The sequence below is a fragment of the Gadus morhua genome, chromosome 13, assembly GCF_902167405.1.
Source record: "Gadus morhua chromosome 13, gadMor3.0, whole genome shotgun sequence".
Lineage (NCBI taxonomy): Eukaryota > Metazoa > Chordata > Actinopteri > Gadiformes > Gadidae > Gadus > Gadus morhua.
The window spans coordinates 9,632,596-9,651,393 of record NC_044060.1 but is presented as its reverse complement, the minus strand read 5'-3'; the positions used below and the strand labels follow the sequence as shown (position 1 = coordinate 9,651,393).

The window sequence follows — 18,798 nt, the reverse complement described above, 5'->3', positions numbered from 1 at the left end:
TTATTTCTATCATTATATTCAATATGTTATACTTTACTTGTAATATTGCCTGCAGAGTTTGGAAACAAAAGAGCTGTTTAAATAATGTTAATTATGACAATATTGATTATTATAGTTATTATCTTCATTACATCATCCAGATCAAGTTCCCTTGATGGGGGACGAGGGACTACATGACCTTTCCAGTGATCCTCAGACTGAGTCCAGGAGGTGGAACACAAGGGGCAACCTGGGTCCTCAACAAGCTTCATGATTAAAAGTCAATATGCTCCCAGGTAGCTTGTATGAGAACATAAACATGTGTAGCTCGTTAGAAAACGCATGTGTAGGTGTACATGTTGCCCGATAAACATGATGCTTGTAAATTCTCTCTCTCTCTCTCTCTCTCTCTCTCTCTCTCTCTCTCTCTCTCTCTCTCTCTCTCTCTCTCTCTCTCTCTCTCTCTCCCCCTGCTGGGAGACTGCTGTGGAGATAATTAGCTTAGTTAGTGGAGGCCTTTTGCTGTAAGCGACAGAAACATCTCCTTGAAAGATGCTCCTTACTTAGCACTTAGTATTGGTAAAAAAATTTGCTAGGATTAGCACTCTGAAACACATATATTTTCAGTCATAGAAAGGTTAAATGGAAAGAAAATTACATTTATTTCAATAAAATGCATTTTTTCAATGCATTTCGTAAAATTTATTTCTGAGGTAAATAAAACCAACCAGTGCTACCAAGCTTGGGTTTAATGTCTCTCTGGTTAGCAGAGTTTATCACTTTCATCCACTACCTAACTGATTTCATGACAAAAGGATAAAACCATTGAACATTTTTCAATCATAACGATTGAATTTGAAATCCCCAACATGCGTCTAGTGGGTAGTGCACACAGAGCCCTGGCACCTTGTGGGTCCCGAATACCACCACAGTTTACGCAGTAGATAGTTTATAAGGGTTTCGGTATCACCGTCACCAACGTCAATCTGCACAAGAGGTGTTTCTTCAGGTACATCCTGAAGGTCTTGTCTCGCAGGCCGTACACCATGGGGCTGATGAACCGTGGCAAAATGTTGATGATGATGTAGCATGCGAACAATGAGTCCGCCAAACTATTTGGGAACCAGTAGTTCAGAAGCGTTTTCAGATACGGGTCCACGTACGCCAACATGCACAGCAGCAGCTGGAAGCCGTGAAGCAGGATGGTGTTTCGGGCCTTCTTTGCGTCCGCGCTGGCGGCTCGGGCGGTGAACAGGATGCGGAAGTACGTGTAGAGCAGGGTCAGCCAAATGACGACCAGCAGCAACAGGTACCAGGTATCCCTCTTGAGGATGATGTGAGGGCTACGGAACACCGTCACCCTCACACAGAAGACATCTGTGCTAAAGAACGCCACGGGCTCGGTAGCCAGGGCGACAAACAGGTCCGGGAGGACGGAGAGAGTGCTGGTGGCCCAGATCAGACCGATGAAGAGGTAGGTTCTCCGCACGGTGCAGACGCGGGCGTGGTGCAGCGGGCGACACACTGCCACGTAGCACTCTAGGGCCATGCAGGAGAGGTTGAGCGGTGTGTTTTCAGTGGTGAACAGAGCCAGCAGGATGATGAAGCTGCACAGGCAGACGTTGATGTGGTAGAGGGTGTAGCTGAGCAGGAAGAGGAGGATGGTGAGGGTCAGCTGGACTGTGTCATTGATGACCATGTGGATGAAGAGGATGTAGCGGGGATTGGTGTTGAAGATCTGAGAAAGCACAGAAAGCAGAAAAGGATTGGGAAAAGGTTTAAGGGTCAAAGGTTGTGCAATGATGAAAAGAATATAGGGGAGGGAGTTTTAGATTATGGCAGAAAAGGAAGGCCACTGTCTGCCAAATTCAAAAAATGATGGCCGCAACAAAGGAGAGTGTAGCATTGAAGCTTTTAAATCAGAAAAATGTATCAGAAATAAATTGAATAACGATGATAAATGAAACAGGAAAGTGCATGCTTTTCTCAGAGTAGAATATTTATTTTGCTTTAGTCTAGATCATTTTGAAGATCCTAAGGCAATGGCCATACTTGTGTAACCTTGTTTAATTTATATGGCTTAGCGTAAACTAGAACACAGACATTACATTAAATACAGACAAATACAGACAGAGGGAATGGGGTTGAAAGAGAGATAAGAATGCTGGTCTGAATCTATGCGGGATCGCAACAAGGAGGACATATACTGAGTCACTGTACAAACTAAACGTTTGCTTCACCCCAGTCAGATCAATGGTACCGTGGATATGCTCTCGGTAATACAAGTAATATACTGATTATAAGTCATATTAATGCAAGCATTTGCTTGTGGTAGGAGAAGGAGACCTGCTGTTTGTGGAAGATGTGGATAAGGCTGGCATTGAGGTAAATGACAGTGACTCCCAGAGCCACCACAATGACGTTCTTGATCACAGCTTTGGAGAAGGAGTCCCTCTGTGAGGCCCCCAGCGTGATGTTGGAAGAGGTCTGATTCATCCCTAGAACGAACAATGTCATCAAATTCAACCATACAAACATCGATACCCTCAAATATATTTGAAGTTATATTCCAAATAAAATGTCTCACTTTGAACAAAGGCAGATTTAGCGATCATCTTTGTTTTACATCAATAAACAATAGTACATTTAAGAATGTGCACTTAATCCTTTCATAGCCCTCCTAATTGCCCCGGTTTGTCAAATTCAAATCAAGGCTATTTCTCGAATAAAAGGTTCAGATTCCGGAAATATTGCATTCACTAATAATCACTTGCAGACAAAAAAGTATAAAAACAAACAAACAAACATAACATTTACAATCACATAAATAAAGAATGTTACTTACTGAAAATTATTTTCTGATCCAGAACATAAAAGCATAGTAGGATTACCTAAAATAAGGGCTGTGAACCAGAATGGTTTGTACATAAGTTAAATCACGAAAAATATCTTCTCCAACCGCTATATGAATAGCCCCGCTTTGAGATCGAATGTGTCGTATTTGTGTATGGTAGGAGAAAGGTGCCTGGCCTACCAGTAATACAATGATACCAGGGCCTGCTTACATGATACAAGGGAGTGTGCCAGCTTTGATTCATGATTTATATATGGTAGGATGGTAACTGGGATGGCACCAAATGGTGTCAACAAGGAGTACCTATGGGACATAATCTAAGTTTAAACATTGAGGAATACTGTTAAGATATCAGAATATTTTGAGTTTATTAGTTGGAAATGTGCAGGACAAAACCCTTGGATGCTCATAAATTGGAACTTCCTCAGGAAAGTGCTTTTTTGTTCTTCTGGAGGGCATTTTAAGAGAGTGGTTACCACTTATCGATGGAAGGCATTATGCACCATGCTGGCGTGGACGTAGTTCATAAAGATCCCGAGGAGAACAACAGTCAGGTTCTTGATGAAGGCTTTGCTGTACCACGACTGCTATTCCTCATTACTCACAGAAGCATTCATCTCTCCGTGCTCACGATTCAGCCTATCCAAAACTGAGCACAGGAGTAATCTGAAAATATTGTACCATTATGCTGTGTATTTGGATAATGATTAGAAACAAACCACTATCTTTAATCTCCACCTGAAACTAACATAAAAACACACAACACAACATCACACAACATGGAACTTAACTGGACAGAATATCATAACTCAATAAAATTACCATTTACATGTCTAGAAAAAGGCCAATGCATTTCCAAACATAAGCAGGGTGCGATTTGTTGCGGGGGATGGAAGGGATCATCCCCCCCCCCCTCTGAATTGTTTTTCTTTTTGGAAAATGTAAAGTTACTTCCATGTCTTTTTAGTTTGCATTAAAGATGAATGTTCAACTGTTCGAAATGTAAGCTAATTGGGAGGGCCTACCATTATCTTAAAAAATAGAATTAGGCCTGTTCATTGCTGATTTTTTCATGATGAAAAAAAATGATGAATCATGCCCCCTCTGGTTTTTTGACAAATCTCACCCTGAACCTAAGTAATGAGGTCGATTAAACTACCAAGGCGAATGAAGTGTTTGTCAATGTTTCGAGAGGGGTCTGGCTGCAGACATCCACCCTCACGAACTTCCGCTGCAGACATCCACCCACAGAAACATCCACCAGCACACCGGAAATTGCAATTTTTTTTAAATGTCGTTTTGCACTGCGCAAGCGCGAGTTGCAAATTCTATTGCCAACGTGCGAAAGGGACGGGACTGCACAAAGCTATGTGACACGTTCGGCTCAGCTGCACTTGGAAGTTATGGTAGGTGACTATTCAAAACAGCGATACAATTATAAATGCACGATCAATTAAAATGAGCGATAATCTTTTGCCGTCCGCAATAATTTCCATTCACACTCTTTTTTTAAAAGCATTGCTTTATTGGCCTAATCTGAGAAGAAATCTATGCCCCGCATTCAGCCGCTCCTGCTCCTGGGAGGAGAAAGGGGGAGAATGGAAAGCCAACAGCTCAATAGGGCGGTATGACAACACAGAGTCGAATACCTTGGGAATAAATACAGGATTCTGCTTTAATAAAACCTTTGAGTTCCCCCGCAAAAACTGCATACATGCCGGGCTAACCGAAAGCGCATGCATGTCACTCGCGCGTTTAGCCGAGGCCAACGCGAGCAACAACGCCATCTTAAACGAGAGCGTCTTAAGCTCTACCTGTTGTAAGGGCTCAAACGGTGGGCGTGACAGTGCATCAAGCACCGTAGATAAATCCCACGGAGCAGCCAAGCTCCGCGACACCGGCCGAAGACGGCGTTCACCTTTCATAAACTGGCAAACGATAGGGTGCTGGCCTGCCGTTTTGTCCCCAAAACCTATGTGACAAGCCGATATAGTGGCCAAGTACACTTTGACAGTGGATAAATCCCGGCCTTTATCCAGCATGTCCTGCAGAGTTGCCCTCTCAGAAAGGGAAGAAAATGTTTCAGCGCCAGTGACACTGCCTGAAATTCCAAGCAGTTCATGTGAACAAACTGTGTATGTGAACTCCACATGCCATTTATTGTTCTGCCCTCGTATACGGCTCCCCAGCCCGCCCGAGAGGCATCCGTCGAAAGGACCTTCCTTGCCAGGATAGTTCCCATGGTAACGCCTGTAGTTGAAAGGGACGCGCGTCCCCAAGGGTGCCAAGACGCACGCCATGGAGATCAAAACTCGGCGATGGCCATGGCACGTCGGGTTCAGTCTGAGTGATGCAACCCATCGCTGAACCGGCCTCATATCGAGGCTGCCAAGTGGGACTACTACCTGCGCCGACGCCATCAGACCCAATAGTCTGAGGCATGTTCTGAACTTCAACATCGTCCCCCTGCGAAAAAGTGCCAGACAAGCCGGAAAGGCTTCCACTCTCTCCGCGGATAGACGTGCTTTGAACGTCACTGAATCAAGGCACAAGCCTAAGAACGTTATGCTTTTTGAGTAGGGACAAAAACACTCTTTGTCACGTTTATTGTGAAACCCAGGGACATTAGATGTCCCTTCGCGTGAGAAGGCCGAACGGCCTTCTGCACGCCTTTTGCAGGGCTTGGAACACGCCCCCTGTAACCCTTTTTGGAACCGGGTTTGGAACAGAACATCTAGGGGGGACGGCGACGGCGTCTGGCCGGGCCTGCCGTACCCCCCTGGTCGCAGCGCCTCAGGTAGCGCGCCGTTTCTTCATGGCTCCCTGAGTAGCCGAGGGGGCCGCACGGCCACCTGGCGCCGCCCCGGGCGCGGGTGGTTTCCTCGCCCACGCGCCACTGTGCTCCGGCGGCTTGTTTTGGCCCCGGCCGGCCCCGTTGGTTGGGTGGGGCTGACGCTTCTGGATGCGGTAAGCCGGCAGAGGAGCGCGGGGCTGGGTGAACACCTGGCCAGATGCGTTGGCGGGGAAAGGCGCTCTTCTGGGAAAGACACAGTCGCAGCGCCTCACCCTCCCTATTTCTCCTCCCAGCGTTTTAACATTACGCCATACGCTGGGCCAAACTGGCCCTTTCGGGTCCAAAGTCACGTCGAGGAGTTGTTTTTTTTCCTTCAGAGAGAGACTGGACAGGTTCACCCACCTTGCTCTCTCCTGCGCGACCATCAGCGACCACCATGGCCCTTCCGGACGCTTGGACAGGGCTCCTGTGAAGGCGTAGGCACAGGTCCGTCACAACGCACAGTTCATCCCACAGGGCCGGGGTGGGTGACGATGACATGTCGACCTCCAGCTCCGCCTGGTAGGCCAGCAGCAGCGACGATGCGTTGAGCGCCCTCACCTTCGTAGCCATCGCCTTGTAGCCCTTCTCGGTCATTGATGACTGGAAGGAGTCGGCTCTGGACGGCAGTTCAGGGCTCGCCGAAGTCATGGCGGACTTCTGTGTGGGGTGGAGGTGCGACGCCAGCAGTGGTTCTACCGGAGGCAGGTGGGAGAACCCCTTTTTTCCTCCATACCGGCCCAACCCAACCCTGATCCACCCTGGACAGGGATCCTGGCTGAGAGAGGCTCGCTCCAAGACCGGGTCGCTTCATCCAGGCACTCGGGAAAGGCCGGAAGTAGCAGGCTGGTTGAGGCCTTCGCCTTTGGGAGTTGCTAGCCCTCGTAGCGAGATGTGGTGGTCTCCACCGGGGGCTCAGGTCACTCGATGTTCAGCCTCGCAGCTGCCCTCTTGCAGGCCTCGTGGAGGTCCATGCTGACGGCCGGGTTCAGGGAGCTGGGGCACGCGCCGCCTCGGAGTCACCGCCCTCGGCTTCTTCGGGCCCCGCCAGCGGGCGGCCGGGAATGCAAGGGCAGCCTTGGCATGTTCCAGCCCAAGGCAGCGAATGCAATCGGTGTGGCTATCCGCGCCCGACATCTTGTTCCCGGCCATGCAGGACTTTGTCGGAGGCTTCCCCGAGCCCTCGGTTAGGGTAGGTTCAACTGCATGGTCTCCGCTGTTTGGTGACAGGCCAGCTTGGTCACGTGGATTGCAGCTAGTGTGGGTACTAGCAGCTACTGTTTGGTGACAGTCTAGCTTTTAGCCTCACAGAGGTCAGATGTAGCGATGTAGGCTAGGGTTCGGTGACCGAGGGGTTAGCTCGCTCTGGGAAAAGTATGCTAGGCCGTCTACAACTTCTGTCCGAGAGGTGCTTCTAAGAGTGAGAAGAGGTTAAAGACTGAGGAGATGACGTGACGACGGGACTTATGCAAGCAGACGTCACGTCTGTTGGCCCGTCACGACTGGCGTAGTGTAAAATTGCTTCTGGGGGACAGCGCGAGGGGCGTGTCCCATAGTGAGATACCGAGCGAATATTGAAAGAAAACCCCCCTCTAGCATTTTCTGAGTCCATTTTATATATTTTTTTGTGTTGTTTTGTTAATTTATTCTGGATATTTTAAATGTCTTCCATACGTCCAGTTCCAGTGTTCTTTAAAAATAGAAGTTTATTGATCTTCGAAAGGGTGTACTTGCCTTATTATGCCATTATCATTATATTAGTTGAAAAACTGCAATATTATCGCTTATCGCAATAATTTCTGGGGCAATAAATCGCCCAGAAATATTTGTTATTGTTGCAGTCCTAATACAGGTAAAAGGATTTTTACTTGCATACAATTTGTAATTATAACCCCCTACCGACATGACCTGTTGGATATAGAGGGTAGTGCACTCAGGACAGGGTCCAAGTGCCATGTGTCTAGTGTTTATTAAAGCATGTTACTTCTGGTGGGTAAGTCTATCTTTTGTGTGTGCAATAAAGTTGATTGCAAAGGTTATACAAATGATGTGAGTTTTTGTGTCACAACCTTTCTCATCATAATAATCGTCACAACCCGTCACTGTCTGCTTGACTTTATCCCCAGCTTCCTTCTTGCACCATGAGTTCAGCAGTATGTTACTGCTAGATCCAAGGCCTCCACAGTCATGCAGAGAGTGAGAGGTGTTATCCATGATGGAAATCAGCTTGGCTAATCAAGCCTAGTGTAGCCTAGAGCTAACTCTTGCTATACAGTTGATTCTGTCTTTCCTGTTCCTCTCAGTATCTCCATCCCGTGCAGACCCCAGTTTAGGAGAGTACTGACTCCAACACAGTTTCATAAAATGGTATTAACAGGGTCTTGGACCCTCGAACTTGTGTAAAAATCCTCAATGCAAAGATATCATAATGCACCAAGTTCCTTACTTACTATCAATAAGCAGTAATTAGGACTAATTTAATATGGTCATGCAGAATAAGGCATTAATAAGTGCTTTATAATGACTGATAAAGAGCCGATATGCTACTCATATGCATGCCAAAAAGCAACTAGTTGATGATTAATATGTGTACCTTAAGTGTTACCGTGTTTTGATGTTGAGGAAAGTTTGAAAACACCTCAAAACTTTCCCTTGTCTCATTTCATTATGTGGCCTCAAAAATGGTACAACAAAAGGACAAGTGGCCTTGCCCCTAAAATGATGAAATTCCAGTTGTATAATTTAGTATCATGTATTCATAATTTACTTTTAATTACTATTTTCTATCATTATATTCAATATGTTATACTTTACTTGTAATATCGCCTGCAGAGTTTGGAAACAAAAGGGCTGTTCAAATAATGTTAATTATGACAATATTGATTATTTTAATTATTTTTTTCATTACATCATCCACAGCAAGTTCACTTGATGGGGGACGAGGGACTACATGACCTTTCCAGTGATCCTAAGACTGAGTCCAGGAGGTGGAACACAAGGGGCAACCTGGGTCCTCAACAAGCTTCATGATTAAAAGTCAATATGCTCCCAGGTAGCTTGTATGAGAACACAAACATGTGTAGCTCGTTAGAAAACGCATGTTTAGGTGTACATGTTGCACGATATACATGATGCATGTAAACTCTCTCTCTCTCTATCTCTCTCTCCCTGCTGGGTGACTGCTGTGGAGATAATTAGCATAGTTAATGGAGGCCTTTTGCTGTAAGCGACAGAAACATCTCCTTGGAAGATGCTCCTTACTTAGCACTTAGTATTGGTAAAAAGAAATTGCTGGGAGTAGCACTCTGAAACAGGTATATTTTCAGTCATAGAAAAATTAAATGGAAAGAAAATTACATTTATTTCAATAAAATGCATTTTTTCAATGCATTTCGAAAAATTAATTACTGAGGTAAATAAAACCAACCAGTGCTACCAAGCGTGCGTTTAATGTCTCTCTGGTTAGCAGAGTGTATCACTTTCATCCACTTCCTAACTGATTTCATGACAAAAGGATAAAACCATTGAACATTTTTCAATCATAACGATTGAATTTGAAACCCCCAACATGGGTCTAGTGGGTAGTGCACACAGGCCAGGGCCCTGGCACCTTGTGGGTCCAGAATACTACCACATTTGACGCAGTAGATAGTCTATAAGGGTTTCGATTACACCGTCACCAACGTCAATCTGCACAAGAGGTGCTTCTTCAGGTACATCCTGAAGGTCTTGTCTCGCAGGCCGTACACCATGGGGCTGATGGACCGTGGCAAAATGTTGATGATGATGTAGCACGCGAACAATGAGTCCGTCAAACTATTGGGGAACCCGTATTTCAGAAGCGTTTTCAGCAACGGGTCCACGTATATCAACATGCACAGCAGCAGCTGGAAGCCGTGGAGCAGGATGGTGTTTCGGGCCTTCTTTGCGTCCGCGCTGGCGGCTCGGGCGGTGAACAGGATGCGGAAGTACGTGTAGAGCAGGGTCAGCCAAATGACGACCAGCAGCAACACGTACCAGGCGTCCCTCTTGAGGATGATGTGAGGGCTACGGAACACTGTCTCCCTCACACAGAAGACATCTGTGCTAAAGAACGCCACGGGCTCGGTAGCCAGGGCGACAAACAGGTCCGGGAGGATGGAGAGGGTGCTGGTGGCCCAGATCAGACCGATGAAGAGGTAGGTTCTCCGCACGGTGCAGATTCGGGCGTGGTGCAGCGGGCGACACACTGCCACGTAGCACTCTAGGGCCATGCAGGAGAGGTTGAGCGGTGTGTTTTCAGTGGTGAACAGAGCCAGCAGGATGATGAAGCTGCACAGGCAGACGTTGATGTGGTAGAGGGTGTAGCTGAGCAGGAAGAGGAGGATGGTGAGGGTCAGCTGGACTGTGTCATTGATGACCATGTGGATGAAGAGGATGTAGCGGGGATTGGTGTTGAAGATCTGAGAAAGCACAGAAAGCAGAAAAGGATTGGGAAAAGGTTTAATGGTCAAAGGTTGTGCAATGATGAAACCAATATAGGGGAGGGAGTTTTAGATCATGGCAAAAAAGGAAGGCCAGAGTCAGCCCGATTAAAAAAATGATGGCCGCAGCAAAGGAGAGTGTTGCAATGAAGCTTTTAAATCAGAAAAATGTATCAGAAATAAATTGAATAACGATGATAAATGAAACAAGAAAGTGCATGCTTTTCTCAGAGTAGAATATGTCTGCTTTACAGTAGTCTTGATTATTTTGAGGATCCTAAGGCAATGGCCATATTTGTGTGTAACCTTGTGTAATGTATATGGCTAAGTGTAACCTAGATCATAGACATTTCATTAAATACAGACATACAGGCAGAGGAAATGGGGTTGAAAGAGAAATAAGAACGCTGGTCTGAATCTATGCGGGATCACAACAAGGAGGTCATATACTGAGTCACTGTACATGTAAACTAAAAGTTTGTTTCACCCCAGTCACATCAATGGTACCGTGGATATGTTCTCGGTACTACAAGTCATATATACCAAGGGTCAGCAACCTTTTCAACATGCAGTGCCAGTTTGAAATTTTCCCGTTAATGACCTTAAGCAACAATATATTAAATATTAAGCTGAATTATGACACAGCGACCAAAATTATTTGCAGAAGACCTGGAATCGTATAATGTGTTTTTTGTTGTTGTTATATTTGCAACATGGGATTACAAATTTTAATTACATATGTCCCATTTTAAAACACCACTTTCAGAAACTCATTCAAAAAACATATTTGCAATGTGAGAAATGTAAAAAACGAGAATATATGAGAATGTTGGAACCATTCACATCAAAACTTTAAGACATGTAAAGCTTTGCAAAACCATGTGAAGGCGATGCATGCAGGCCACTTGCAACAATATTTTAAATATTTTCTTCTCTATTACTCACAACATAGGTTTAGGCTACATACTATTAATTGATGCCATTTCAGAACACTGCTTTCAGTAACTCATTTAAACATATCTGCACTGGGAAGAAATGCCCAAAACAGAATAAAGTGCAAAAAAAAATCAGCAGTAATGCGAATTATGTGAAAAAAAAGAAAGTTTATTTTTTTTTATATATTTTTTTTTTAAGTGTGCCAATGATTTTGCTGCCACGTGCCAGTGGTGGCACGTGTGCCTAGGGTTGCCGACCCCTGATCTATACTGATTATAAGTCATATAAAATATATGCATTAAAAAAAATGCTGGTGGGAGGAGCAGGAGACCTGCTGTTTGTGGAAGGTGTGGATCAGGCTGGCATTGAGGTAAATGACAGTGACTCCCAGAGCCACCACAATGACGTTCTTGGTCACAGCTTTGGAGAAGGAGTCCCTCTGTGAGGCCCCCAGCGTGATGTTTGAAGAGGTCTGATTCATCCCTAGAACGAACAATGTCATCAAATTCAACCATACAAAACATTGATACCTTCAAATATATTCGAAATAAAATTTCTCACTTTCAACAAAGGCAGATTTAGCGATGATCTTTGTTTCACATCAATAAACAATAGTACATTTAAGAATGTGCACTTAATCCTTTCGTAGCCCTCCTAATTGCCCCGGTTTGTCAAATGCAAATCAAGACTATTTCTCGAATAAAACGTTCAGATTGCGGAATTATTGCATTCACTAATAATCACTTGCAGACAAAAAAGTATAAAAACAAACAAAAAAATATAGCATTTACAATCACATAAATAAAGAATGTTACTTACTGAAAATTATTTTCTGATCCAGAACATAAATGCACGTACAGTAGGATTACCTAAAATAAGGGCTGTGAACCAGAATGGTTTGTACATAAATTAAATCAAGACAAATATCTTCTCCAACCGCTATGTGAATAGCCCCGTTTTGAGATTGGATGTGTCGTATTTGTGTATGGTAGGAGAAAGGTGCCTGGCCTACCAGTAATACAATGATACCAGGGTCTGTTTACATGATACAAGGGAGCGTGCCAGCTTTGATTCAAGATTTATATATGGTAGGACGGTACATGGGATGGCACCAAATGGTGTCAACAAGGAGTACCTATGGGACATAATCTAAGTTTAAACATTGAGGAATACTGTTAAGATATCAGAACATTTTGAGTTTACTAGTTGGAAATGCGCAGGACAAAACCCTTGGATGCTCATGAATTGGACCTTCCTCAGTAAAGTGTTTTTTTTTCATCTGGAGGTCATTTTAACAGAGTGCTTACCTCTTATCAATGGAAGGCATTATGCACCATGCTGGCGTGGACGTAGTTCATAAAGATCCCGAGGAGAACAACAGTCAGGTTTTTGATGAAGGCTTTGCGGTACCACGACTGCTTTTCCTCATTACTCACAGAAGCATTCATCTCCCGTGCTCACGATTCAGCCTATCCAAAACTGAGCACACGAGTAATCTGAAAATATTGTACCATTATGCTGTGTATTTGGATAATGATTAGAAACAAACCACTATCTTTAATCTCAAACTGAAACTAACATATAAAAACACAACACAACATAACACAACATGAAACTGAACTGGACAGAAAACTCTAACTCAATAAAATGACCATTTACATGTCTAGAAAAAGGCCAATGCATTTCCAAACATAAGCAGGGTGCGATTTGTTCGGGGGGGATGGAAGGGATCACCCCCCCCCCCCCCCCCCCCCCCTCTGAATTGTTTTTCTTTTTGGAAAATGTAATGTTTCATGTCTTTTTAGTTTGCATTAAAAATGAATGTTCAACTGTTCGAAATGTAGGCTAATAGGGCCTACCATTAACTCAACAAAAACAATTAGGCCTGTTCATTGCCGATTTTGTCACGATGAAAAAAAATGATAAATCATGCCCCCTCTGGTTTTTTGACAAATGTCACCCTGAACCTAAGTAATGAGGTTGATTAAACCAAACCAGTGCTACCAAGGCCAATGAAGTGTTTTTCGATGTCGCTGCTTAGCAAGTTGTTTCATATATGGTGGGCAGGTATGCATATTTAAATTGTGTGCTTGCGTATGTTTGAGTGTATGCTTTTCGAGTTCATTCCCTAATTCCCCATAACTATTAGTATAGGTGTACACCTGGTCTGATTAAACGCATAGATTTCCTGACTCCATGATCTTCATGGCTTCAATAGTATAAAACTTTGAGAAAATGTTACATGTAAAAGGATTTGTATTTGCATACGATTTGTATTAATAACCCCCTACCGACATGACCTGTTTGATATCAGGGGTTCTCAAAGTTTTGACAGCTGAGGGCCAATTTAGTAACCCAAAATTTGACTGAGGGCAGCCAAAGCCAAAAAAATAGGCGGGAAACGTCGGCAGCATCCCAGTGGTGAAAAAAAACATTGCACCGTGGACCTCTGGGAGTGAGGTCAAGTGAGGTCTAAATCACGAAACTGTGGTTCATCCTTTCAAAGTAATGTACAGTCGGATTAAAACTAACAAATGTAAAAGGATTTAATTGAAAGCTAGAGAGAGTAGACTTTTCTCTTTATGGTTATTTATTTTTGTTTAAATTAATATTATAAATATATATATATATGTATATTTATTATTATTATTATTATTTTTTATAACTTACATCTGTATGTCATTGCGGACCACCATGAATGTTTCTGCGGGCCGCCATTGGCCCACGGGCCGCACTTTGAGAACCAACGATATGGATGGTATTGCACTCAGGACAGGGTCCAGGTGCCATGTGTCTAGTGTTTATTAAAGCATGTTACTTCTGGTGGGTAAGTTTATCTTTTGTGTGTGGAATAAAGCTGATTGCAAAGGTTAGACAAATGATGTGAGGTTTTGCGTCACAACCCTTCTAATCATGATAATCGAAACAACCCGTCACTGTCTGCTTGACTTTATCCCCAGCTTCCTTCTTGCACCATGAGTTTAGCAGTATGTTACTGCTAGATCCAAGGCCTCCACAGTCATGCAGAGAGTGAGAGGTGTTATCCATGATGGAAATAAGCCTGGCTAATCAAACCCAGCATAGCCTAGACCTAACCCTCGCTATCCAGTTGATTCTGTCTTTCCTGTTCCTCTCAGTATCGCCATCCCGTGCAGACCCCAGTTTAGGAGAGTACTGACTCCAACACAGTTTCATAAAATGGTATTAACAGGGTCTTGGACCCTCGAACTTGCGTAAAAATCCTCAATGCAAAGATATCATAATGCACCAAGTTGCTTACTTACTATCAATAAGCAATAATTATGACTAATTTAATATGGTCATGCAGAATAAGGCATTAATAAGTGCTTTATAATGACTGATAAAGAGCTGATATGCTACTCATATGCATGCCACTAATGATTAATATGTGTACCTTAATATAAAGTGTTACCGTGTTTTGATGTTGAGGAAAGTTTGAAAATACCTCAAAACTTTCCCTTGTCTCATTTCATTATGTGGCCCAAAAAATGGTACAACAAAAGGACAAGTGGCCTTGCCCCTAAAATGATGAAATTCCAGTTGTATAATTTATTATCATATATCATAATTTACTTTTTATTTCTATCATTATATTCAATATGTTATACTTAACTTGTAATATTGCCTGCAGAGTTTGGAAACAAAAGGGCTGTTCAAATGATGTTAATTATGACAATATTGATTATTATAATTATTATTTGCATTACATCATCCAGAGCAAGTTCCCTTGATGGGGGACGAGGGACTACATGACCTTTCCAGTGATCCTGAGACTGAGTCCAGGAGGTGGAACACAAGGGGCAACCTGGGTCCTCAACAAGCTTCATGATTAAAAGTCAATATGCTCCCAGGTAGCTTGTATGAGAACACAAACATGTGTAGCTCGTTAGAAAACGCATGTGTAGGTGTACATGTTGCCCGATAAACATGATGCTTGTAAATTCTCTCTCTCTCTCTCTCTTTCTCTCTCTCTCTCTCTCTCTCTCTCTCTCTCTCTCTCTCTCTCTCTCTCTCTCTCTCTCTCTCTCTCTCTCTCTCTCTTTCTCTCCCTGCTGGGAGACTTCTGTGGAGATAATTAGCTTAGTTAGTGGAGGCCTTTTGCTGTAAGCGACAGAAACATCTCCTTGGAAGATGCTCCTTACTTAGCACTTAGTATTGGTAAAAAAATTTGCTGGGATTAGCACTCTGAAAAACATATATTTTCAGTCATAGAAAGATTAAATGGAAAGAAAATTAAATTTATTTCAATAAAATGCATTTTTTCAATGCATTTCGAAAAATGTATTTCTGAGAAATAAATAAAACCAACCAGTGCTACCAAGCTTGGGTTTAATGTCTCTCTGGTTAGCAGAGTTTATCACTTTCATCCACTACCTAACTGATTTCATGACAAAAGGATAAAACCATTGAACATTTTTCAATCATAACGATTGAATTTGAAACCCCCAACATGGGTCTAGTGGGTAGTGCACACAGGCCAGGGCCCTGGCACCTTGTGGGTCCAGAATACCACCACATTTGACGCAGTAGATAGTCTATAAGGGTTTCGATTACACCGTCACCAACGTCAAGCTGCACAAGAGGTGTTTCTTCAGGTACATCCTGAAGGTCTTGTCTCGCAGGCCGTACACCATGGGGCTGATGGACCGTGGCAAAATGCTGATGATGATGTAGCACGCGAACAATGAGTCCGTCAAACTATTGGGGAACCAGTATTTCAGAAGCGTTTTCAGCAACGGGTCCACGTATATCAACATGCACAGCAGCAGCTGGAAGCCGTGAAGCAGGATGGTGTTTCGGGCCTTCTTTGCGTCCGCGCTGGCGGCTCGGGCGGTGAACAGGATGCGGAAGTACGTGTAGAGCAGGGTCAGCCAAATGACGACCAGCAGCAACACGTACCAGGCGTCCCTCTTGAGGATGATGTGAGGGCTACGGAACACTGTCTCCCTCACACAGAAGACATCTGTGCTAAAGAACGCCACGGGCTCGGTAGCCAGGGCGACAAACAGGTCCGGGAGGATGGAGAGGGTGCTGGTGGCCCAGATCAGACCGATGAAGAGGTAGGTTCTCCGCACGGTGCAGATTCGGGCGTGGTGCAGCGGGCGACACACTGCCACGTAGCACTCTAGGGCCATGCAGGAGAGGTTGAGCGGTGTGTTTTCAGTGGTGAACAGAGCCAGCAGGATGATGAAGCTGCACAGGCAGACGTTGATGTGGTATAGGGTGTAGCTGAGCAGGAAGAGGAGGATGGTGAGGGTCAGCTGGACTGTGTCATTGATGACCATGTGGATGAAGAGGATGTAGCGGGGATTGGTGTTGAAGATCTGAGAAAGCACAGAAAGCAGAAAAGGATTGGGAAAAGGTTTAATGGTCAAAGGTTGTGCAATGATGAAACCAATATAGGGGAGGGAGTTTTAGATCATGGCAAAAAAGGAAGGCCAGAGTCAGCCCGATTAAAAAAATGATGGCCGCAGCAAAGGAGAGTGTTGCAATGAAGCTTTTAAATCAGAAAAATGTATCAGAAATAAATTGAATAACGATGATAAATGAAACAAGAAAGTGCATGCTTTTCTCAGAGTAGAATATGTCTGCTTTACAGTAGTCTTGATTATTTTGAGGATCCTAAGGCAATGGCCATATTTGTGTGTAACCTTGTGTAATGTATATGGCTAAGTGTAACCTAGATCATAGACATTTCATTAAATACAGACATACAGGCAGAGGAAATGGGGTTGAAAGAGAGATAAGAACGCTGGTCTGAATCTATGCGGGATCACAACAAGGAGGTCATATACTGAGTCACTGTACATGTAAACTAAAAGTTTGTTTCACCCCAGTCACATCAATGGTACCGTGGATATGTTCTCGGTACTACAAGTCATATATACCAAGGGTCAGCAACCTTTTCAACATGCAGTGCCAGTTTGAAATTTTCCCGTTAATGACCTTAAGCAACAATATATTAAATATTAAGCTGAATTATGACACAGCGACCAAAATTATTTGCAGAAGACCTGGAATCGTATAATGTGTTTTTTGTTGTTGTTATATTTGCAACATGGGATTACAAATTTTAATTACATATGTCCCATTTTAAAACACCACTTTCAGAAACTCATTCAAAAAACATATTTGCAATGTGAGAAATGTAAAAAACGAGAATATATGAGAATGTTGGAACCATTCACATCAAAACTTTAAGACATGTAAAGCTTTGCAAAACCATGTGAAGGCGATGCATGCAGGCCACTTGCAACAATATTTTAAATATTTTCTTCTCTATTACTCACAACATAGGTTTAGGCTACATACTATTAATTGATCCCATTTCAGAACACTGCTTTCAGTAACTCATTTAAACATATCTGCACTGGGAAGAAATGCCCAAAACAGAATAAAGTGCAAAAAAAAATCAGCAGTAATGCGAATTATGTGAAAAAAAAGAAAGTTTATTTTTTTTTATATATATATATATTTTTTAAGTGTGCCAATGATTTTGCTGCCACGTGCCAGTGGTGGCACGTGTGCCTAGGGTTGCCGACCCCTGATCTATACTGATTATAAGTCATATAAAATATATGCATTAAAAAAAATGCTGGTGGGAGGAGCAGGAGACCTGCTGTTTGTGGAAGGTGTGGATCAGGCTGGCATTGAGGTAAATGACAGTGACTCCCAGAGCCACCACAATGACGTTCTTGGTCACAGCTTTGGAGAAGGAGTCCCTCTGTGAGGCCCCCAGCGTGATGTTTGAAGAGGTCTGATTCATCCCTAGAACGAACAATGTCATCAAATTCAACCATACAAAACATTGATACCTTCAAATATATTCGAAATAAAATTTCTCACTTTCAACAAAGGCAGATTTAGCGATGATCTTTGTTTCACATCAATAAACAATAGTACATTTAAGAATGTGCACTTAATCCTTTCGTAGCCCTCCTAATTGCCCCGGTTTGTCAAATGCAAATCAAGACTATTTCTCGAATAAAACGTTCAGATTGCGGAATTATTGCATTCACTAATAATCACTTGCAGACAAAAAAGTATAAAAACAAACAAAAAAATATAGCATTTACAATCACATAAATAAAGAATGTTACTTACTGAAAATTATTTTCTGATCCAGAACATAAATGCACGTACAGTAGGATTACCTAAAATAAGGGCTGTGAACCAGAATGGTTTGTACATAAATTAAATCAAGACAAATATCTTCTCCAACCGCTATGTGAATAGCCCCGTTTTGAGATTGGATGTGTCGTATTTGTGTATGGTAGGAGAAAGGTGCCTGGCCTACCAGTAATACAATGATACCAGGGTCTGTTTACATGATACAAGGGAGCGTGCCAGCTTTGATTCAAGATTTATATATGGTAGGACGGTACATGGGATGGCACCAAATGGTGTCAACAAGGAGTACCTATGGGACATAATCTAAGTTTAAACATTGAGGAATACTGTTAAGATATCAGAACATTTAGAGTTTACTAGTTGGAAATGCGCAGGACAAAACCCTTGGATGCTCATGAATTGGACCTTCCTCAGGAAAGTGGTTTTTTTTCATCTGGAGGTCATTTTAACAGAGTGCTTACCTCTTATCAATGGAAGGCATTATGCACCATGCTGGCGTGGACGTAGTTCATAAAGATCCCGAGGAGAACAACAGTCAGGTTTTTGATGAAGGCTTTGCGGTACCACGACTGCTTTTCCTC

At 43.2% G+C, this 18,798-nt stretch overlaps 3 protein-coding genes across 3 annotated transcripts; all 3 read right to left on the bottom strand.

The window, feature by feature from the left end:
• Positions 1-928: 928 nt before the first annotated feature.
• LOC115557111 (odorant receptor 131-2-like) lies at positions 929-2,475 on the bottom strand. Its single transcript, XM_030374697.1, has 2 exons — positions 2,326-2,475; positions 929-1,717 (listed from the first exon to the last, which is right to left on the bottom strand). Exons 1-2 carry the CDS (start codon positions 2,473-2,475, stop codon positions 929-931), a joined length of 939 nt encoding a protein of 312 aa, XP_030230557.1.
• A 6,859-nt stretch (positions 2,476-9,334) lies between these two features.
• LOC115557110 (odorant receptor 131-2-like) lies at positions 9,335-11,546 on the bottom strand. The gene is made up of 2 exons (XM_030374696.1): positions 11,397-11,546; positions 9,335-10,108 (listed from the first exon to the last, which is right to left on the bottom strand). The coding sequence occupies exons 1-2, from the start codon at positions 11,544-11,546 to the stop codon at positions 9,335-9,337; spliced, it is 924 nt and encodes a 307-aa protein (XP_030230556.1).
• A 3,536-nt stretch (positions 11,547-15,082) lies between these two features.
• On the bottom strand, positions 15,083-17,852 carry LOC115557555 (odorant receptor 131-2-like). The gene is made up of 2 exons (XM_030375439.1): positions 17,703-17,852; positions 15,083-16,410 (listed from the first exon to the last, which is right to left on the bottom strand). The coding sequence occupies exons 1-2, from the start codon at positions 17,850-17,852 to the stop codon at positions 15,637-15,639; spliced, it is 924 nt and encodes a 307-aa protein (XP_030231299.1). The 3' UTR covers positions 15,083-15,636.
• Positions 17,853-18,798: the final 946 nt, after the last annotated feature.